We start from the raw sequence: 22,901 nt of genomic DNA, 5'->3' as shown, positions 1-22,901 counted from the left end.
AGAATGGACAGCGCAAATGGGCGCCTGACCTTTCCATTAAAGAGGGAGGCCTTACCACCAAAGGGACGCATATTGTTTCCGCCTTGCAGATTGACGCTGTCTTAAACTTGGGGAAGTCGTGCATATTTCATGAAAGCTTTCTAACGAATGGGTAGGCTTGATGAACAAAGCGAATGAAAAGCGCTTCTTTCAGCCAGATAAATGAATAAACAGATGGATGACTAATTGTTAGATTGGTAGGCTGGTGGATAGGTGAATAGATGAATTAGCCGGTAAGATGGCAGATATGAAGACAGGTATTTGAGTAGGTAGATAGACAGACTGATAAGTAGGTAGAGATGGAAACAGATAAGTGGTAGATAGACAGGTAGGTAGATGGATAGAGAGAAGGATGAAAAATGGATGAATGGATGGACGGATGAATGGGTAGATGGACTGATGGGTAAATGGATGGATGAATGAAAAGACACAAGATGGGTGGATGGATGGAAGAATACGGAATGGATGGACGGGTGGATGGATGGATACAAGATGAATGGATGGACGGATGGGTGGATAAATGGATGAATGAATAGACGGATGATGGATGGCAGGATATGGGATAAATGGTTGGAAGAATAAATAAATGAACGAATGGATAGATATGAAACGGAAGAATGGGTGCGGAATTGGTGGATGGATGGCTAGATAGAGGGATGATAGGTGGATGGATGAATGGTTGAAAGGAAAGATATTAAATGGATGGACTGGTAAAAAGGATACGAGGTAGAAGGATGGATGCGGGATGAATAGGTGTTTGGATTGATAGATGATTGGAATGATGGTTGAAAAGGATTTACGAATAAGGAATGGATAGACGGATAGATGGATGGATTGATGGATGGATGAATGAATAGATGAATGGAAGACTGTTTATATGTCTGAACACAGGATGCAGGAATGGATGCGGGATAGATGGAAGAGTGGGTAAAAGGAAACAGGCTGGATACAAGATGAGTGTGCGGAAGGGTACAGGATGTATGTACAAATAGATGGAATGGAGGGGTGATTGCATAGACTGATAGATAGGTAGGCGAGTAAAATCACTTACCATTGGCACCTTTTTAATGACTGGTCATTAAATGTGAGGACCTCGCTGATCCTTATGGTTGTATTTCTACGAAGTTATACTTAAATGCCTCACTAAGATACACATTAAACAAAATTTGTTTTTCGCATAAATTTTACCAAACGTGACCGAGAAAAAAGTGGCATTTCAATTGGGACTTTTTTAACAATGAGGTATAAATATTTTATCACCACAATCTTTCCCTTTGAAACTTTGCATTAAGTTTTGTTTATGCTTTTGTGTCAACAATACCTCTCACATGCACGAAACCGTTTAATAAAATGGGAATTTTGGGTTTTTGGATTTGAACTTTAATTAAAAATCCCTCATCAACAAATCATCTCCACAAACTACGTAATCCTTGGAAAAAACAGCCTATTTTTTCTTCATTTTTCAGTCTTTCTTGACCAAAAAGTATACTATTTAGCCACTGCAATTTCCTTTGCCGAGATGGAATGTAGTTGACCACCTCGGCTTAAAAGGTCACATAAATAATTAAATAGTTTCGTGGGCCACACGCATTGCATTGCAGCCAAGGGGCTAATGCATCCGAGCTGAGACACCCGCGTACCACGAGGTGTCTGTCTTGCCTCTAACCAAATGTCGCCTCCTCCTCCTCTTCCTCCAGTCCTCCGTGATTTCGAGGCAATGCAAAGATGAACGATCTTTGCTAGGTTAGGGTGAAATCTTTACAAGTAGGGAAATTGGGAGGGGAGAAGCGCGTAGATAAGAAGTACTTAAATGTATCCTCCGCCCCATATTCCCCTGAATGTGCACTTATCGTGCAAATAAATTAATTGTCTTTTTTATGGAAGTACTCATCGTAGAATAAACATTTGACACTCGATTATTCCATGAGTTAAATAGGGAAGACTAAAACATCAGGCCAACGTCTTTGCTATAGAGCAGTGGTTCCTATGGGAGATCCCATTGGTTTGTAAAAGAAAATTTCGTAAATTTTTAGTGCTTCTACAGTAGCCCCAACTATACCCGGTCAGGTGGATGCTTTTTGCGGATTTTTGTAAGGCACATCCTATTTCTGACACCCCGTCTTTGTAGCTTTTGCCTTTTTTGAAATTAAAATAGCTACATTATTTGATTTGTGTCTCAGGTTCTACTAAAGACTGCTCCTTAATTGGCACGACCGAGCATTAACCCACTTCAGACTCCTCCTAATCAAGTCAGAAAAAAAACAGTACTTTCGCGGTGCTGCAGTAAGCAAAAAAATGAGGTAGAGAATTGCCTCAATTTTTACATTTGAGAAAATATTATGGTGGTGTCGCTAGCCTCATGGTCCCAAAAAACAAGAAATGTTTAGATATTAAATAACTTGAGAGAAAAGAAAAGCATTTGTAATTGACTCTACCTTTAACATTGTTATTAGGACGCTGTTAGGTAACTATGAATAATATTTTAATACCGATATGCTCCTCGTCCGCAACTCAGAGAGAGGTTCGGTTAAAGGTTCAGAACTGCGAAAAATTGCCTTCAGTGAGGCAGCACAATTCGCATTTGAAGTTGCATTCTGCGACTGAGTGACTTCCGTTGTCTACATAATTGCAAACACAATTTCAGCAAAGCAGAATGAAACAATTTACACTTCATAAAGTGCTTAATAACTATTGTTTTTAAATGGCAAGTGAATCGCGTAGTTTGCCGTCAGTAAGCATTTGTAGTTCACAAAACATCAACCAAAATGAGGAGCATAAAAACCAGTTCATTTACCTGACAGCTCAAAAAGTGATGCTTTGTAGTGATAAATTTTACAAAAACGAACAATGACCCTCTTGTTTAGAATGCCTGATTTGATGGAGGTTACCATGACTACATGAGTGAAATAAACGCTTAAACAGCCCGTCACAATAAAGGTTACGAAATTAACGCTTCCATTAATAACCCTGTTTCGATGTAGGAAAAATGAAAAGTCGGAGCAGTAAAATAATTAAGTGATTAAATTGATCACTGTCATACATTGCAGAATACTATTTGTACTTCGTATTGACATCGTTCCTCTTAAAAGCTGATTTTGGGCGAATTGCATCTTCAAAAGCTAGGAAATGTACTTAGTGGGTAAACAGTAAGAGCAGTATCTCCGGTGTTATTAAGAAAAGATTAAAGGCTTTAGAGTTTTCCAAAGGAAGAAATAGCTTCATTTGTTCAGATAAATTTGACTGAGAGATGCTTTGAACGAGTAGAGGTACAATTAAGTTGAAACAAGAATTAAGAGCGTAGGAAAAGGGAAGAAAATTTCAGGGGAGTGAAAAGGGGTTTATGTTTCGGTGCAATTGTCTACGACACTCGTTTACCTACTTCTACGACTTGCACAGGCGATTTAATTCACTTTGACGTTAAGATTTGGTGAATTAAGGAACGGCAACTTTTCGACATTAATAAGCCAGCTTGCTAATGCATGTGTTTACCTGAATTAATGGTAATTTTGCTTCTTCTGCAAATTCATTATATGTAAGGCGTCAATCTTGCAACCAGGATGAGGCGTTCCACTGGGCTGATTGTTCACAACACTGAAGGAATACCGAGACTATGGACTGCAAATAGAACTACCGCAGCCGGAATCTTAACTAATAGACGTAGAGATGTTTTGTCGACTGTCTGTGAAACGTTTACATCATTCAGGTATCATGCTTCTTCATGCTATATTACAAAATATCCCTGAAGTCTCCAGTAAATCAGAGGAACTTGGATCATCACCACAGGCTGCCTTATGCACACACACATGTGTTTGCTACCACTATTGTTTGTCCCTTTAAATAACGTCTCCTAGATTAAAGCTGGTTCTAGAGATGCCACAGTAGCATCCATATTAATACAAATGAAATCATGAGTCTCTGTTTGATTCAAACATCCTTGGCGGTTACAGATAAACCTAAGATAGGTCAATGTGTTTTTTGAACGGGATGGCCTCCGAGTTAATTGATACAACTCCAACATTAGGAAGAATACTTTCCTGTACCTTTGGTGCGGATTTGATATCAAGACAAGACGACACCACTAGGGCATCTTTGCTAAAGAGTGGGAGAAAACTCCTTCTAATTGGTTAAAACATTTCTCTGTGTGCATTTTAGCAATAAAAGTGGAATCTTAAAATTAAGTACAAATTAATTTTAAATCACATACCTGGACTCCTGCCCGTATCCACAGTTTTAGGCGTAATTAATCCATGGAAGGCTCTCTCCTCTGGGCCATCACTTTGAGTGGACATTAAAATCAATGAAATACACGTAAATCTTACCACAAAATTTGTTGTTTACATTTTAGAAGTAAAACTAAGTATTTACCTTCAAAAAGGCAGCAATTTAAGTTTTAACTGACCGAACGTTTTAATTTTGAGCCTCGGGGTCCCATCAAACGTACCCATCTTGAATGCGATTTTGCCTGCGGGTGTTTGGAGACAACCCCATTAACTAATTACAGTGTTTCTTTATAAAAACGTGTCGTTGATTGTTTAAGAGTGTGGACTTTTGACATGACCTGGTCAAGGAACTGAGGTGAGTGACTACATTTGTCAAAACAGTATTGCTTCACTTTACACCTGATATCAACAAGAAAAGATAAAATATATGATATTTGGGAAAGCATTTTTCCATAAGATGTACAAGCTTATAATTTTTATTGATTATAAAATTCATTGTTTAACCACAGCTCTCGTAGCGCCTACAAAACGCTAATTATTATTGCCTCCACCTGGCTTTGTCCTCGTTGAATCCCTTGAATGACTTTTATTTAAAACAATAAATGAGTACATAGACAAATAAATTGGTAAAAATAGGAAAAATTTTAAAGTTGTGCTTTACAAAAGACTCTTTTACGTAATCCACGTGAGTAACTGCTCTTTTATACAAAGTGCTTACAAAAAAACTGAGGAGCGCACGGAGAGGAGGAGTTAGACAGAGAAAATGGTAATTTGTATTTGAGGAAATGCTCCTATATTTTATGGTATAATTGCTAAGCTTCGGAAGCGTCTAATGGTTTATGATGAATGGAAGGACAGAGGTCCTTCTATCTCCTGTAAAATGCCGTTTTCATTTCGGTGTTATTTGCTGAGGACAATTTAAGTAGTATAGTCATTGGCTTCCAAAAGGAAACTAAAAGTGCAAGGCTTATGATTGGCCAACTACTCTTGTTACCTTTTGGCTCGACATTTTGCTTCGGTGCAATTAAAAAGGGGGATGAAAGTACAACTTTTAATTTTATTACGTCCTCCCCAGAGGGCAGCATTGCTTGCGCATTTACCGATCCTTTTTCCTCACAAAAATGTCAAATTTAGAGTGAGTGGGAATTCCAGTTTGAGGGCAACTCGCTATCCGAATACAGTGACACAAAATAAAAGTGTCGAAATGGCCAAATTTGTTTCTCATTTTAACGATGCTGAGCTAAACCAGCGTCAACTCATAACGAAGTGTGATTTATGCGTCTTGAACTCATCAATCGGAGCAGGATAAAAGGGAAGAGTGTGGAATGCTGAAGCTAAAAAGTCTAGTCTTCTTTCAGGTGGAAATGATTGCCGAATCCCTAAAATGACAAAGCGATCTTTAGGTTGGGAAATTCACATGCCCCACCGTTACTAATTCAGGGAAGATGTAACGCCATAATGCCATTTTATAGCCTCTCTCTTCACAGCATATCCCTTACTGGGGACGATATTTCTGCATTAAAGGGGAACGTGTGTAAGGGCCATAAATTACTGTGATAACTAAAACATTTAATCACAGTTATGGCAGGAGATACTATCTCTAAAAAGCACATGTATAAAGCAGTTTTGGATGGTGGTTATTTTTTAAAAAAGGCTAAAAGTAAATCGTTGTAATTAAAACGGTAAGCACAACTCAGTGAAGTATAAGTAAAATTGTCATTTGTTGGTAGGATAAATTCTCGCTGTTTTTGGTGCTCTTCGGACCAATAGGATCCAAGTGTCAAGGTCAAGTTTGGAAAAATAAATTTTAAATATTTTTGAGGCAATCTAAATTACTTATTCAAACTGCCCCTTTGGTTTTTTCCTACCCAAAACATCAGCCAATAGGTTTAGGGCTTGAAGTCTTGTACATCCTCTTGTAAGTTTAATGGCGCATTATTTCATCACACGCATCAGTGCCTCAACTCCTCCATCTTTCCCTCCACTTCTTAAAAAGCATTTTTTTTTGAAAGAAAATTCCATCACTAGGGATTGGTTAACTTAAAATGAACCTACGAAATGCGTTTGGCCTCCCGATTTTCAACCTGCTTAACCCTGTCCAACACATCTTTGATTTGAGCTTTCTCCTCCTCCGTGAGTTGTTGTGAAGACTCCAAGAATTCACAGGCCGAGTCCTGAAGGCTCGTAGTCGAGGATAAGTCTCTCGTTCCGCCCGTCTGATCCTCATCTGAAGACGAGGTCTGATTCTGCCCACCACCACTGATCCGTTTTACCAACACATCCAAAATAGATCCCCTTTCACTGGACGGTGTTCCACAGGTGGCGGGAGCTGTTCGAAGCCAGGAGGACGAGGCGATGGGGTTGTTAATGTTGGCGGATCGAGGAAACTGGTGTCTCCGCGAGATGACAGAATTATCCGAGCTGTCCGTGTAGTCAGCCTCTGAGGGGAGGGACTCCCGACGTCGAGTAAAGTTCTCCTGTTGAGCACAGAATGTCAGAGATTCTGGCAACGATGCCGCAGTCTGTGAATGTCTCGACGGAGCCTCAAACGCCAACACAGGGTAGCTTGTTTCATTGCCCATTAGGCGAGAGGCGAAGAGAGCGATGAGGTGAGGCGAGGCGAGGCGAGGTGACGTGAGGTAAGGTGAGGCTACTGATTAGAGCATAATTAAGACTGGGGATAGATAGTGCGGGGAGTGTTCGTGTAAGACTGGGAACGACAACCAGACACTGCCTCTATTCAAGACGCGCACTAGCACACCCACACACCCATGCAGGCACGCACGCACCCATAGAGTGACTTCCTTCTGCCTCAGAGCACGTGCTCAGTGAGTGGTGAGTGTGTGTATGTGGGTCAGTTGGCCAATCTCCACCCGGCCATGTAGGCTGAGTTGCGATCGATGCACGCGTGCGTGCGTGCGTGCATGCTCATCCCGGTAGCACGTGCGCACCACCGAAAACAAAAAAATACTATAGCAGGATTTGAACTTAATACCGTTGTTATGATTATAATTTGGGAGATTTGATGTCGCGGTAATGCTAAGAGGTAGGAAGGGAGGGAGGGAAGGGTGAATGTTTATTCCCTTCCCTCTCTCCAGGCTCCTCGATTGTCTCCGCGATGGTCTAACGGATTAAAAGACACAAACTCTTGCATTCCTTTTACACCAAAATAATGGCTCCATCATCCTTAAGAGGGTGAAAGAAAATGCAGTGAGGCGCAATGCGGGTCCTGCTGGAACATAATGATGTCTGAACAGAAGGACCGTTAGGTGGCTTAGATGCCGACCCCGCAGATTCCCCCTAGACATATATTTTAAGGCAGTGCTTTGGCTTGTTATTTTTTTTTAATTTAATTTCAATTTCCATTACAATTATGGGCTGTGCATGGTGATTAGGCCCAGTGGAGCAAAAGAGGATTTTGGGAAAAGATACTTCCGGATGGACGCGTAGGCGGACATACGAAATGGCTAACTTTACACGCCTTTTTTCAACTCATGTCTAATTCATCATTCATTCATGGTGTGGATAAGGTTGCTAAGATCATTAATTAGAAAATTTAATTTTGTTTGTCGCAGTTAACTCCATTCGGAGGTAGAGAATAGATTTGGAAGAGACTTTTAATGTTTGTGTTAGATCGAAATCTTTCAAAGTCCAAGTGGAGTAATCAGCGGAGGTAAGAAGCCCTGCTTACAAGTAGTATCGTTCGACTATAAAATTTTGTTTCGATGGGGAAAGTGGAAAGGATGGAGCCATGCCGAAACGTTCATAAATCCCATCTGAACCGCACAGGAAATGCAGGGAGCGGATTAGAAAACAAGTAAAAGGTTGGACAGCAGTAAGACGAGTACAAAGGGATAATGCGGGACGGATTTAAAATTTAGCTCCTAGAAGCTATTATAAATTGTGCATTGCATCAAATGACTCGGCTATTAGGCAAGTGTTCCGACAAAACCCGATTGATAAAAATACGCCATCTACTGTCAAATTCTAGCCTTTTTGAGACGTAAAATTCCCTTTTTATCTAGTGCAATCGAGAGGTCTGTTCAAATACCATTGTGGGACCAATTCTAATCCTCGCGGTAGTTGTCAGTTTATGCCTAATCCAAAAAGACGGATTGAGTTGTGCCAACTTCCCTTCCTTTTAAGGCAACAAGTCCATTGAAATGGAGGACATTGCATTGGATAGTCCCTTTCCAACAGGACCCACGTCTTTGCTTTGGCTATGCGGGGCCACCGAAGGGCACCGCCGTCGTCTTTCTGCTGCCACGCCGATAGCCTTTCAGTCCTTCTCTACTTATTCTGCCTAGTAATGTCTTTCTTCCTTTTTAAAGAAGTCTCAGTTTGCTGATCAGTGCTTTGTTTATAAAAGCGGTGCGCACCATTGAAGTGCGGGTTGAGAGGCGGATCCTTTGACTGGGAATGACCAATGCGATAATATATTCGTCTGTTTAACATCACCAAAACTGTTTTTTATCCCGAGCCAGTCAGCAAACAACCTAAAGTACAGGCCGTGATAAAAGGACTTTAGCGCGAGCGGATCGACTTTCATCCTCATTGTTATCTGTTATTTATGGATGGCAAGAGGGAAACATCTGCTTCCATTACGAGTTTTCCCTCCCACTTAATGTAGTCATGTACCAAATGTTTCTCCAACAGTTATTTTATGCTGTTTCTAAAATTTTTGAGCGGTGAACCTTCCAGGATGTACTGTATCATCGTCATAAAGATTTGTTTAATCATTTCTCTCCAACTACTACACGCATCCTAGGGGAGGCTTCCGTAGCTCTCGGAACGGCTTTGAACTCAGTTGGTGAAGCAGACAACCTTGAATCACATTTACCTGTTTCATATGACATCTAGTGAAATGGAAGATCAAAAAATTAGAACCATAGTGATAAAGTATCGTTATTTATCTCGAATGTGGGAGTTACGGCCATTCTTTTTATTTATTTACTTTGTGGACGCTTAATTGTGACTTGTGGCGCAAAATGCGAACAAAGAGATAAGCTTGCTCTTTTACAATTGTGTGTTTGTGCCGATTTCCCCAGACTCCAAAACGGTTGCCTCTTGGTCGCCTGGCAATGTCATTCACCACCTCGGCGTCATGACAATGCGTCCATACCTTTCCTCCCTTCCTACTCGGTCTTCAATCCTAGTATATCTGACCGCTTCCTCTAAGATGATCCTAAGCTCCGCATCCGTGATGATTGTGGATAAATAGGGAAAGGGTAGTCCTAATTTCGTTGGGGGGCACCTCACACTCAAATGTCATAGAAGAAAGACCTCTGTAGTTAGTGGCTGAGCATGGAAATTTAGTTTGTCTACCTTGTTCTTAGTTCAGATGCTAAAGACTCAGAGCTCTTAAATGAATTTGAAGGTCTAGTAGCCCCTTTCTTATGTTTTCCCTAGGAAGTTCACTTCGGCGAAGACAGTTGTCAATCGCATTATGCTCTCAGTAGCAGTTTTAAAATGAAACACAACGGCGGGTGTAAGATGCACGGATCCGAACCATTGTGTTGCCCCACTAAGACAAGTACATTTCATTAGACTCATTTCTGTCTTAAAGCTACCTAAATGAACTCGTGGTGGTAGTAAGGGAAAAATTATTACGGCAAAGGTGTGAAAGCCACTTTGATTTATTATTTAACTTGTCGAGATTTTACGTCTATACTGCTTCCCTTGCTGTATTTGTGCTACTTGCCTTTTCGTCCACGACAAGAGCCTCTCCGTTCTCATTACATAAGCCCTCTTACACATTTAACAGAGACTCGAGGCACCATATTAACATAAATTAATTATAGAGGGAATATTTCCCTAACTTCCATTTCGTTAAACCAATCTCCGATTCAGAAGTGGCATTACAAGTTTATCGCCTTAATAGCGCAGTATTAGTTAAATAAGACAAAAAAATTCTTCATAACATTAAAGGTATAAAATAGACTGCATTCTAATTAACATTTTGAATTCCCTAACGTGACACAAAAGACTGAGGAGTTGGATGAGGATAAGCATTTCCAACCCACTCCCAAAAGATGTTATGATAATACAGGCGTATCAAGTTACCGAAAGCTTCTGTTAAATAACGTGCTTGTCGTGGGTAACAATCTCTCTGTTCTACTTTCAAAGCGTATTAAAAGAAAATCTAACTATTTAGTAAATTGCCAACCGTTACTGAAACAGTTTTATGACTATCTACTTTATTTTATAAGTAGGAAGGTTATAAACTTCTGTCTCCCAGACTCGTAACTGGAGCTCAGCGGCATTTTAACTTTTTAACTGAGGAAAAGTTTATTTTTAAAGCTGTTTAACGCACATTTTAAAACAGCTTTTAAGCTTAATGCAAATTAAAAGTACGTTTACTCAATTTTTTGATATATTTTTTTTATTCTGGACTGAAACGCAGTCTAGATAGTTTATCTAAGTATGAAGTTGAAAGTTGCTGATATTTTACTTTGAATGTAGAAAACTTTCCTTAATTGGAGAACGTCCAACTTATTTACAGAAGTGGCGTTAGCAGATCCCCTCCCCCAGAAGTGATTTAAACTACCTAATTCCAAATGGTAACTCCTAAAGAGATAGGTAAATAACCTTTCAGAAGGCTTCTTATTTCTTGTAAAAAGGTGGACCTCATTGTCTACATTGAAGCTTGCTTTCTATGAATGCGTCACTGATTTGAGGCAGCACCTTTGCTGACTTATAAAAACGCACTTGACACTAAAAGTAACTAAAATGACAGGCATCACTCATACGCCGGGTGGCAATAACAGACAGTAATAAGCTTCAAAGGCTATTTGACTGCCATTCACTGGGTTTATGCATGATATAAAAAATGCGTCTTGCACTTTAGACTACTTTTTGACTGTCTGACTTTCAATGAGATGTAGGTTTTGTGTGTGTACATTGCAACGCCAAGCAAACGAGCTTGCTGTGATATTTTTCTGTCTTTAAGCGAACCACTCACTACCCACGCAGTCCGCGGCAAACAATATCTGCGAATGTGATGGACTGCCGGTGGAAATGTTGGCTATGCATATCTTGCAGAAGGCCGAACACTTGACGTCTAACATCTCGCGACACGTGGGTAAGTGGGAAAAAATTTTCCTTCCAATCCTACTGTATGCCTTAGATCATGTGCCACAATGCCTGTCCATGAAGAGACTCGCATTCAGGGGAAAATTGGAAGCGGGGATAACGCCTCCCCCATCCGTCGAATTCCTTGCCTATCACCTCAAAGTGAGGAATATCACTGTCTCCTGACAGGAGATGCTCACACTCAAAAGAGGCTAGACATGTAGCAAATGGGAGTAAGGCGGGTACTGCTTAATTAGCCCCTAAGGAAAAAAATTAATATAATTTCCCCCGCCTCCATCCCGCAAGAAAAACAACACATTTCTGTCCATATTTAGACGACTGTTTATAAGTCTTTCGCCCGAGAAATAATTATAGCCTAGGCTTCACCGCGCATTGTTGCGCACGCTTTACGACTTCAGCGAAGGATGAGGTGCGTGCTTTTATCAAAAGGTGTGCCCTGTTGAAGTATTTCCGTGGTTTAAATGTCACGATTGGCTTTGGGAATTTCATCCTACTAGTTAAGAGTACCGTGGGAGATTTGCCAATGGGAACTTTTGGGGTGGGAGAAGGAACTTATGTGCGTATGTGTGTGCAAATCACTCTTAAGAGGTGCCTCTTTTATGAGTGGATTGAAAGGTTCAGACAATCTCAACCTTTAAGGATGGAGGGGCAGCGCTGTCCACCTTCCTGTTGGCCATATTTTATGATTGCAATGCCTGAAGGGAATCTGTGGGATGCGCCGAGTAACATGGCACTTACATCCTCAGTTAATTTAGGCGCCAAGGGGCGGAGAGATTGTTTACTTTAGAGGCACATGAACTTGGTCGAAAAGTTTTCCACGATGCCGGAAAGGTCATATTTTAATTTGAAAAGAAATATGGCTATTTAAATAAAGACTTGCCTCGAATTTGGCTCAACGTGAGGTGTGAAATTCAGCACCATCTCGGTGGTGAATTCAACAGTTACTTCCTGCGCAACCAAAACAAGCGGTGTTGTACCTCCTACATAATGGAATCATCAACCTATTCTATGGTGCACTTTACTTAATAGAATTTCAATCATTTTATAATTCTGTCATACTTTGATTGTTTCTTTAACACTCAACTTCGGTAGCGCGAAAATTAAAGCTCCTCCTTTACATTTTCGTGGGGCTGCGAAGCCTTCGGACTATGCGGGTAGCTTCAGCTCTACTGTTCTCCTATGACTTCTTTTGACTGCAGAGAAGACTCGGGGCGCTTCGTTAGAAAGATCGGAAACTATATTCGGTCATAAACACATCTACCCTGCTTTTGACTACTGAATGCAAAACTATACGAGTTGATTGAAGGAGATATGCTGTGGAATGGGATCCTGTTATAATCCTTACCAGATGGATTGAAAATGACCTCTGCATTTGATAGTTACCTCAGTTTCACTTTACCTCGGGATGCTGTTAACAAATGAAGCGACACTATCCGTGAACCATCTGAACTAGTGCATTACGCGGCTGCCTACGGTATTTGCATGAAGGTGTCAACTAAGTAAACACGCGATACCTCCTCCACCTCCCTACCGGTTGGATGAACCTTAGGTAAGCAACACTGACGCGGGACAAAGTAAGGAGGAGGAATAAATGGGGAACCCTATCCCCTATCCTTTACTAAATGACTCCGTGCTTAGGCCAGCGTTCTTACAGCTGGCGATGGACGTATGTGATGGCCATCGCATTCCCCCTTCCCCAATACAGCTCCTGGACAGGGCAAAACTTTCGATTTAGTAAAATTGCAAGGCGTGGTCTGTGATGTTGCAGTCAGATATCGTCTCGGTTGAAAGCAAATTCGATGAATAGTGCGAAGACTTCGCGAGAGCTTTTCCCCACAGCGCCAAATATGCTGTGATGGTAGACGAGGGAGACCGACCAAGGAAGCACGGAGGAAGTCACTCAAAAGGAGGTGGGGGGAGGAGCTCTGTGATAATTTAACACTTGGTTTGAGTATCGAAGGCATTTAAGGCTTCGTTATCGCACTTCTGTGATCCCAACTTATCCTCAGTTATAAAATTATCAAAGTGAGAGTGTGTAAAGGAAAGAAGGAAGTGTTTATTCGCGTGGATCTGTGTCTACTCGAAGCTAAATGTTACGTGCGAGTGTGTGCATGTTGATATTTACAAGGATGGAGAATCAAGTGAAAAATTGAAGGTCCCCTCTCATTTTTGTCACGTGACAAGTGCATGCATACGCAAGTGAAGAACTTGTTGTTCTCGCGTAAAAAGAGGACAAGAGAGAGATAAAAAAGAAAGGTTTTAGGAGGGTGAAAATGCATTCGGGAAGTGCAATTGTTCAAACTTCGTCCTCTATTTCGAAGGCCGAGTAGGTATATCGTCTGAAAGGACAGAGAAGAAGAAATAGCTGTTTATGAGCATGCAGCATAAAGCATAGACAGGCCTCAGTCCATCGGTACAGCTCGGCACCCATTGTCGTCAACCCTACTGCCTTCCACTTATTTTGAGATCTCATATCATGGGATGAACATTGAACCTGTTGGACTGAGATCGGACTTTTCTCTCGGATCCCAAAGGTGGTGCAAAGCTTCTATCCCGATTCACTGCAGAGCACTAGGAGACCTGCAGCTCAGAATTGACAGAGCAATTCAATTTTGGAAGGAATGGAACAGCTAGTTTGCGTCCATTGGGACTGGGAGTAGATAGTTATTGTTAATAATGCTTAGCAACTGGGTGTTTTATCCAAGTACTGAACAACTAAAGGTGGCAAATTTGGCTATTCTACCTTTCTGAAGACCTCAATAATTTAAGTTATCATTTTTATTCAATTTTTTACTATGGCCGGGAAATGTCAATATTTAGGTTTTTAAAATCCTTAAATATAACCATGAAAATTTTTAGGTCTCCTTAAGATCTACTTTACTAATATTCAGGTTTTTCAGACTTTTTCATCCTTGGAACTTACTTTATCAAGCTCGCACAAACCCCGCGCTTTTAAGACTGATCTCCGCTACCTAGTTCGTACTCGACCTTATCTGTGATTCTTTTTGGTATCTTTTCCCATACAAGGAAAACGGATTTAACCATAGTAGAATGGTAAAAGTCTCCTCTCCTTTCTAAATAGTTGGCTCTATTGGCTGAGTTGAAGTTATTTCTTAAATAGAAATTTGCTGCAACTTCATTCGAAGGGTTTCCCACATTATCACCACTTAGTTCTACCACCCGTAAAGTTCACCAAACCCCTTAAATTAACTCAGAGACACTAAAGTCTGTGTTAGAGGTATATGTTTCCTTTCCAGTGCTTCAGCTCCTTGTTCCGTTTATCACCTCCTCATTGTGCTGAAGCCTCAGGAAAAACATAGCGAACGGCACTTTTGTAGGGTATAAGGCAATAGGGAGTAATTCCCAAGTAGGCTAAGGACTTACGCAGTAGCATCGAGAACACTGTACATAGTTGCAGAATCCTCAGGTCGCAGAGCCTCGATGTCAACTGTGGTGGTGCGAAACTGAGACAGGGTGGCCAAGGTTATCGAGAGGTCATAGAGGTCACAACGCAGACCTGTGTAACCCGGCATACACCTGAAGTCACAACAAATCGCACGGTTGACCCTTGGAGCGGTTTCTCAACTTTTCAACTTGCAAATGCATGAAGATTTAATAAACAAAATTTTAATCCCACCTTTTAATAAATTTATTTATGATGAAGTGTTCTTTTATTTCATCTTGCCAATGTTTTACTTTTTGACATTTAAAGGTTTGTTTCTGATTGGTCAAATTTATCAAGTTATATTCTCGAAAATCAGAATGGATATTTTTAAATACTGGAGTTTGCCTTACTTCTGTGTAACACCACTTTTTCGTTCCATTCTGTAAACTGCACTATACTCTCCGTGTTTGTCATCAGCTTATGGAAAGTGATTGTGGTAAAATGCAACATTAACAGATTCGTTGAGCCTAAAGTAAAAGAAGAGTGTTTCTTGGCTGAAGGGCGATCACTATGATCCATATTTTCATCACTATAAATGCAATCTACGAAAAATGACAATAATAAGTAGCCCATCCAGATGGTTGACCTGTGTGCTTAAAGCCCGCAGCGATTGTTTTTTATTCAAGACACCCTTTGACTTTCTATAGCTACTCCTTTAAGCGTATTTGGATTCAACCTGATCCTCCTTACAATAAAAAGTGACAAACGTCATTTCAGCATGTCAAACTTTGCAGCTTCCAAGGGGTAGGAGGTATTTTAGAAATGTCCTTTGCTTCTGTCGAAATTGTGTCAGATTTGCGTAATTTGGGATAAGATGCTAACCAAAAATCCCATCCACTTCAGCTTCCCCTCTTAAGAGTGTCCAAGTGCCTAAAGAGGCTGCGTGAGAGCAATCACGATATCGACACAAAGCATTTTGTTGGCATAAAGGTCTCCGAATTCCATTCAAAGTTCACCTTATTACCATAACTTCCAAATTTAGAAACCTTCTGGCACCCACTCAGAAGCGTTCCACATATGTCTGAAATGTTTCGCATTGTTGGCATTTATCGAGACCTTTTAGTATTGCTCTGTGGTCACTTTATCTTCCTCAGAGCAGCAGCAGTACCACCAATTATTGAAGAACAGGTAATGGGCCCACGTTGCCAAAGCCTTTTGCCATGCCCTCTTGATTGTGCTATTGGAGACAGCTGGAAATAGAATGGAGTATGACCCAGAACTCCCAGTTCTGTGACCGGAAGTAATTAAATAGGAGGCTAGTACTGTAGACAATTTCTTAAACTGAGGCAGACAAAATACAAATGACAGAACCTTGAGTCGCATGCCTTCAAATCTTGAAAGAGGACAATTAAAAAACCAACTTCCTCAAGTACTGATGCTTATGACGTTTATTTGGTCTTGATTGAGTAATCGTGTCTACTCTTTTTTCCTCTTCCTTTTCTACTGGTTCTATTTCCATTTGGGAGAATAATTGTTGGGCATTTTATTGTCTGAATCTAGTTGGGTAGGCTGTTTGGCAGGGTACATGTGAAAAGGTCAATCATGTGGATGCGCGAATAGACCACTTCCAATTAGCCTTGACCTTTTGGTTCAAAAAGCTGCAAAAACCAAGGTGTGAAATCATGCATTCATGTGATGCCCATTCAGTCCAATCTGATTACCTATTGTTATGGCTTACCGCAATGTTCCAATTACTCTAAGACGATTCACCTTTTGGGAATTTCGATCCAAGGAAAGGGAGGCCTGACTAATCAGGTTTACTTCACTTTCTGACAAAAAGAAGATGAACTATTACCTCCACCACCACTGCGTAAAGATATGTTGTCTCCCCTTTCACTGATTCATCGTCTATACAACTTTTAAGTAGTATGACAACCCTAAAGGAATTTATTTGGCCCCTAAAATCAGGCATTTTATGTTCCACGACTTTAAAAAAGAAATTAAAATGCCTTTCTTTAAATTATCCCAAACAAAGTCATCGACCACTTGTAACCTAGGGAGAGAGAGGGGGAGGGAGTCCAAAAATCAGTAACAAACATACAATAGTTTCATACCTAACCAGTGAACTTCCTTGGGATAAAAATCATCTAAGCAAAATGTTTTCTTATAGTTAATGCAAGATTCTGTCTTTAAACGAATGGGAAAAATAGATTTTTATTGTTTATTCTCCTTAATTAATCAAAAGCCTCCACGTGGTTAGTGAACAATTAACGGGACGACAAGGGGTATAATGGATGTACCTCAGGTTATGCCGTATCGCTGTTATTTGATGACTAACACACAACTATGCCCACAACCACTGTTGCATACCGCATTTTATGGCTTCGGTTCTGATAAATGTTAGGAATGACGTCTTTGTGATTTCATCCCAGCAAGTGAAGTAGCTTTGCCTTCAAGACGGCACGAAATCTTCCAGTGGAGTTCTGGTGCTTCGCTACCCTTTAAGGTTTTGTTTTTTATTTGCTAGCTTTTTAATACGACCCCTTGAAGTACCATATCCGGTAAGTTTAAACGAGCCGTGACATGGCTATTCAGAGCGAACTAGGATACACACTGTCCCCTCTGTCACGGATGTTGTGGCACTACTGTGATACTTGTTGATGCAACTAAGGTCTAAACACAAATTCTTCACTGTCACTCATCATTCACGCAATCGGACTACCTAATAGTTTACGATCACCTCTTTCTGCAGTGTTCTAGAAGTCTCTGATGTTGATATCTGTTGATTCCAGGCCCCCATCATTTGATCAACACTACAAATATCTACTGTCCACGCCATAGGAGTGAATCCTAAAACACATTTCTCAAATACTCTCTCTCTTGCATTAAACCAACGATTTACAGTCAACTTTACCTCGTAAACCAGCATCTTTATTTTGTTCTTCTGTCAGTCCTTCTGAATGCTTTTTGAGTCCTGCGGAAGAATTTAAAGGGCAATCTTTCGTTTTCATAGTATTTGAGGCTCTGAAAATAAACTGATCTTTTTAGTACCGAGCCTTGGTCCCATAATCCATTTAAAGCAGGAGTTTCTGTTTACCATTTCAGGTCATGCTGAACAGAGGTCTGGCAATAACATCTGCGTTGCGAAACTTTAAACAACGCCGATTACGTAAATTCTTAATTTAGACTCTCAGAACGCTCTTAATTCCTTCAGTTTGTTAGAAGTTTCTGTAACTTTATGATTCTAATCATTTTATAGAGAATGTGGCTCGGTTTTATCGCTCCCTCTCAGCAATAAATGCGGTTTACTCCTACTTTTGCCAACGAAAGTGCAGTTTAAATCGCTTCTATGCCCCGGTAGGCGACTCTGCTGCCTTCTGCTTCACCTGAACTCGTCTGCTATTGGATTCTGGGAGATAATCGAGCACCTGCGATCAACTCCTGACAATCGCAACAAGCCTAATCTCAAGAACATCCATTACCTATAACTCAACTAGTCTAAGGCATGATGTAATGCAATAATTTATTCTTGCCTGATGATAAACCACCCTCATGTGTGCAGAGTCGGCACAGATAATATTTTTTAGGGATTTAGTGTGGTATTTTAAACCTCTGCGTGGTCGGGAAGTGATCTCACATCTTTTCTAGTAAGTAAACACTCATGGATTTGTTTCAACCTTGAGAGAGATTATGCACATTAAAAGTGGCCAACTTACGAGCAAGCAGCGCTCTCCAGAACGCTGACGTAAATGCAGGAGATGGAATTGTAACAGTAATTGGCAAAAATACCCGTACAGTTTGTGACAGGCGCCTTGCCACTCGAAATCAGAGATTTAAACTCTGCATCCATTTCGAGTCCATCGAGGCTGCGCCGTCGCCGGCTTAGAAGATCGAAGCCCTCTCTCACTCGAGCGCGCTTTAGCATCTCACTGTACATGGGCACTGAGCGAAAGCTTTGAGAGAGGTAGCAGGGGATCTTGTAGATGCACTCCGCCTCACTGCAGGACTCGGATTCCCTCCGCTTTTGTTCTTTGCGAATTTGGAAGAGAAGGGAGACGAACCAGGATTTGTCGTGCTTTCAGCGCCTCTACAAAAGTGTTTATGATCTCTCGAATGTTGCTCTCGATCCGTGGACTTGGAAGCTCTTCCACGAATATTTTGTCATCCATATCCACATAAGGGGAACTCTTTGTGCAACGAGGATTGTTTCTGGCCCCATGAGGGTTCATGAAAGCTGCTGGTATGAGAGGACCACGGAGAAGACTAAGAAAGTCTTTGTGTGCGTTCAATGTCTCGGGATCAGTAGTCTCAAGCTCTGAAGCGGTACGCGGCCGGATCGTAGAGGCTCCGGCTAAACTCACCGCCAGGAAGAAGGCGAGACGAAGGAGGTGATTTGTCTGGTGGCTCATGACTGCTGCAAATGGACCCAGGAATGCGTAGAAGGGGGTTTTTATAGTCATCAGAATACCAGCCTCTTGTGTGATTGGTTTATAGCCTTGCTGCCGGTAAGATAGTGATTGGCCCAAATTAGGTGATTGTTTTCCGATTTTGGAACCCTTACCCTCCTTTAATTGGACGCAGAGTAAATATCTCGAAATAGTCACCTATTTGATCAGCATTACTTAACTGTGCACCCTTATAACTAGATGGGGATTCGGCCGCCCATTATGCACAGAATGAGTTTGCTAATAATGGCTCTACACACTCGATCAATACAGTGTCACTAATCATAACGTTAATGGCAAAAAAGTCAAATAATTTGAAATCTAAAAATAGTACTTGCATACTCATTCATCACTGCAACGTACTGAAAATGGTGCTAAAGTAGGAAATCGCTTAAATGTTTTTATGCCCTCTTAAGAAAATGGCGAGCTAGTATTTCCAAGGAATTATCAAGATATTGGTTAAGCTGATAGTGCTGATCGTTTAAAGGTGATGTTGCGGACGGAAATATAATTAACAAGTCCCATTGCGTGAATTAAGAATATACTAAATCTGGGAACTTGAGGACCATCCAACTCCTCTACTTGACCTTGGAGAAACCGTATTGATCCTGCTTAACGAAGATACGCACTTCAAGCATAAAAAATAATTTGCAAAATATGAAAATGTATGATGACAAGAGTCTGTGTGTCACTTTTTCAAAATCCCTAACTTTCCCACTTGTGATCAGCTGCTGTTTTCACATTAACTGAGAAATCACTACCCGAATGCAGCAATTAAATGATTAGTTTTATTCGATTAGCTTCGGGGTCGAATTTTAATCCTGCAAATTATACATAAATGGCCAGGCATCTCAGAGGTTCTTGACGAGATCTTCATGGACAGCTGCATAATTTCACTCGTCCTATGCAGATTATTGGCGTCAAACGACTGTTTTGAAGTAGGTCATCGTTAAAAAGCAGCGTGTTGCTTCATCACGTAAAATATTTCCTTCTTTATTCAAATTACAATCTGCTGTATCTGACGTACCCAAAAACTAAAACTTTACCGTGGGCGTAACACAGAGAGCATATTTATCATTTGTACACGACGCAAATATGTGCTCAGCACATATTAATGATGAGCATATTATTTACCACTGAGGGTAAAAATTATTGTTCTCTTATAAACAAAATTCGCCTACTTTACGGTGTGTTCGAATAACAGTTTTATTCTAAGTCGAAGCTACAATTCAAAACTGTTCTCTGATGAAGCGACTACAAAAAAATTTAAACCAATCATAGCTACGTTGAACTGCTCTAATTAAGTGAATGCATGAAGGACTTTAAATTAGATATTTGGCTATGCCTTCAGCAAATTCCTCCGATAAAATCTCTGCCAGCCATAGTGTATCCCAAAACTTGAGTTTGGGCATAATCGCATCCCGATCTGTCCCTTCTAGGTTCTATCTCTTCATTCATCTCCTTGCTTACCTTTTTATTAAGCAAAAGCTTTTAACGTGAAAGTTAGTGGTTTCGAACCTCTGGGCTAAAGACAAAAATGGGAGGTTGGATCCTCGGAATTTCTTACATGCATGGCAGAATTTTTCATTAAAATATTTTTTGGCACTTAATAATTGCGAAAAATCATTTGCTGTGCTCTGAGCATATAGACATTACAAAAACGTCACCAACAGTATTTTCCTATTCCAGATATCGTGGCAAAATGCAGTAAGGGTTAGGGCAATGTGGGCCAAAAATAATGGCGCAGCAGTCAAGAATCTGGATTCGAGCAAAGGCCTGATCGTAAACACTCTTAAATGTTATTTTTCATGACCCGGCTATTATCAGGCTTTTCTCCCTCACAGAGACCATGTTGCTACAAAATGCATTAGTTGTTTTCCATTGTGTGTTGCATCTAAAAGCAAAACGATTCTATGAAAATGAATTTTTGCTTTTTGTCTAAGAGCCCAACTCTTCTGTGATATTGCATTGCCGTTATAACAAATCACTTCAAGGTTAACTTGATGCTGGTGGAATTATGTAAGTTGCCACCACAAATCACATCCCGCGCAGATTCGTGTTGAGCATCTCTCGTACAGTAATGATTGGCTTTTTAGCACCAAAAATTAGCAGGTTTTTTAAAAACTGTTTTCAGCTGGGTGGCAATCTTTCTAATTAACCCAAACGTCTATTATTTACCTGAATCGGACAAATTTTGGACATTGGCAGGACTTTGTTAAATACTTATGCGTAGACCATAAGGAAGCCACAATAAATGACCATCTCGGGGTTAAACGAGGCGTACGTCACAAATTCTATAGTCGCCTGAGGTTCAAAATCTACTTATATTGATTATCAAAACATGCTGCTGTAAAATTCACTATGAAAATATGCGTTGATAAACACCCTACGGTTAAACAAGTGCAATTGCTAAAGGTGATGCACATAATACTGCTAAAACCACTTCTTTATTTAACTTTTTATTCTATTTGGATTCTGCAACTGAGTATAATGAGGGATTTTTTTTGAATTCACTACAAAAATGGGTGCCAATAATAACTTCTAAAAGCTTCTTAAAGAGGCCAAATTACTCATTAAACTGTGTAGAAGGAGTCTGTAAGTTGCTGGCACAGACGACATTATTTGTAGAACACTTATAATTCGTGCGTTTTCTGCAGTTTTTTACACACCCAACTTACATGATTATGTTGTTGGCATTTCGCATTCTTCACCCTAGTTATTTCAGACGCTTCTCGTAATGGCCATTTTCTGTAGTTTTTCGACGAAAAACGTTCCTCTTGCACCTTACCTCCCAATTATTTTTCATTTTCCTGACATATTTTGCGTGGGTGGACAAAATTCACCGATTTGCTATTTCTTTTGGCTCGAATTGATGGCTTTTTAGAGCAGCGAGAAGGAGACCCGAGGAAGTACTTTTGTCTGGCGTAAAGTTTGTGCATTCTTTCGGTGACAGAATTACCGCCATAAGGTTAAATTTAGCACTTCTGATCTCCGCTATCCTTTCATCTGACAGTTGCCGTGTTTAATAACTTGGCATACCAGAAATCTTTTCGACGAGTTGGCTTTATAGCATGCAAAATACGATCTTGTACTGTGATATCTTGTTGGAAGGCATTCCTTTTCCCTGACTGAATCATCAATCCCAACAGCCATTTTCGAGTTGGATTGAGTAGATGGATCTCGGTCGAAGTCGTCTTTTGACATTTCGCAGGTGAACAATTCCTTTCGCAAACCACCACACAGACACAGAATTGCAGAGAAGGGCAGTGGGTGGATTGTTTGGAAGCAATCACTTAACGTAGCAAAACATACAAATGCCATGTCTTGTCAACTGATTCCAGCATTCCAAGGATGTGAACGACTATGCTTATGTTTACCAACCTGATGGTCCAATTGCCTGGACGCGGGAAATCTCATAAAACGCTATAAACAGCTAATATTTCGCTAATAAGACCCATTTGGCTAGCTCTCTTACCTTCAGAGTATGATTGGAGTAGTAATAGTTCAGTGAATTTCCATCCCGACCTCCGGAAAAGCTTTCTATTTTTTAAAAGTCCAAAAGAACTCCTTGGATCCTCGATCAGTCGGTTTGCTATGGGCTTTCTAAACCAAGTGTGAAGCTGCAAAGCTGCGTTTAAGTCCTGCCACAAAATCACACTCCATGACCCACATCCAACCACAGAAGTTTAACTTATAAAAAAAGAGCAAATGTATAATTAA

General features: G+C 40.6%; 3 protein-coding genes across 3 annotated transcripts; 1 reads left to right on the top strand and 2 right to left on the bottom strand. All coding sequences in view use genetic code 11, as the record gives it.

The window, feature by feature from the left end:
- Positions 1-228: 228 nt before the first annotated feature.
- On the bottom strand, positions 229-4,871 carry EGR_03846 (hypothetical protein; the record flags this gene model as incomplete). Its single annotated transcript, XM_024493095.1, has 4 exons — positions 229-746; positions 2,834-3,006; positions 4,539-4,725; positions 4,811-4,871. The coding sequence occupies 4 exons, from the start codon at positions 4,869-4,871 to the stop codon at positions 229-231; spliced, it is 939 nt and encodes a 312-aa protein (XP_024352556.1).
- A 424-nt stretch (positions 4,872-5,295) lies between these two features.
- On the top strand, positions 5,296-10,773 carry EGR_03845 (hypothetical protein; the record flags this gene model as incomplete). The annotated part of the gene is made up of 5 exons (XM_024493094.1): positions 5,296-5,509; positions 5,839-5,919; positions 10,309-10,467; positions 10,611-10,680; positions 10,722-10,773. The coding sequence occupies 5 exons, from the start codon at positions 5,296-5,298 to the stop codon at positions 10,771-10,773; spliced, it is 576 nt and encodes a 191-aa protein (XP_024352555.1).
- Positions 10,774-13,647: 2,874 nt separating this feature from the next.
- EGR_03844 (hypothetical protein) lies at positions 13,648-19,145 on the bottom strand (the record flags this gene model as incomplete). Its single annotated transcript, XM_024493093.1, has 4 exons — positions 13,648-13,690; positions 14,736-14,888; positions 18,453-18,689; positions 18,736-19,145. 4 exons carry the CDS (start codon positions 19,143-19,145, stop codon positions 13,648-13,650), a joined length of 843 nt encoding a protein of 280 aa, XP_024352554.1.
- Between the last annotated feature and the right edge of the window lie 3,756 nt (positions 19,146-22,901).

The sequence above is a fragment of the Echinococcus granulosus genome (genome assembly GCF_000524195.1).
Source record: "Echinococcus granulosus chromosome Unknown EG_S00021, whole genome shotgun sequence".
Lineage (NCBI taxonomy): Eukaryota > Metazoa > Platyhelminthes > Cestoda > Cyclophyllidea > Taeniidae > Echinococcus > Echinococcus granulosus.
This window is presented reverse-complemented; position numbering and strand designations above follow the sequence as displayed.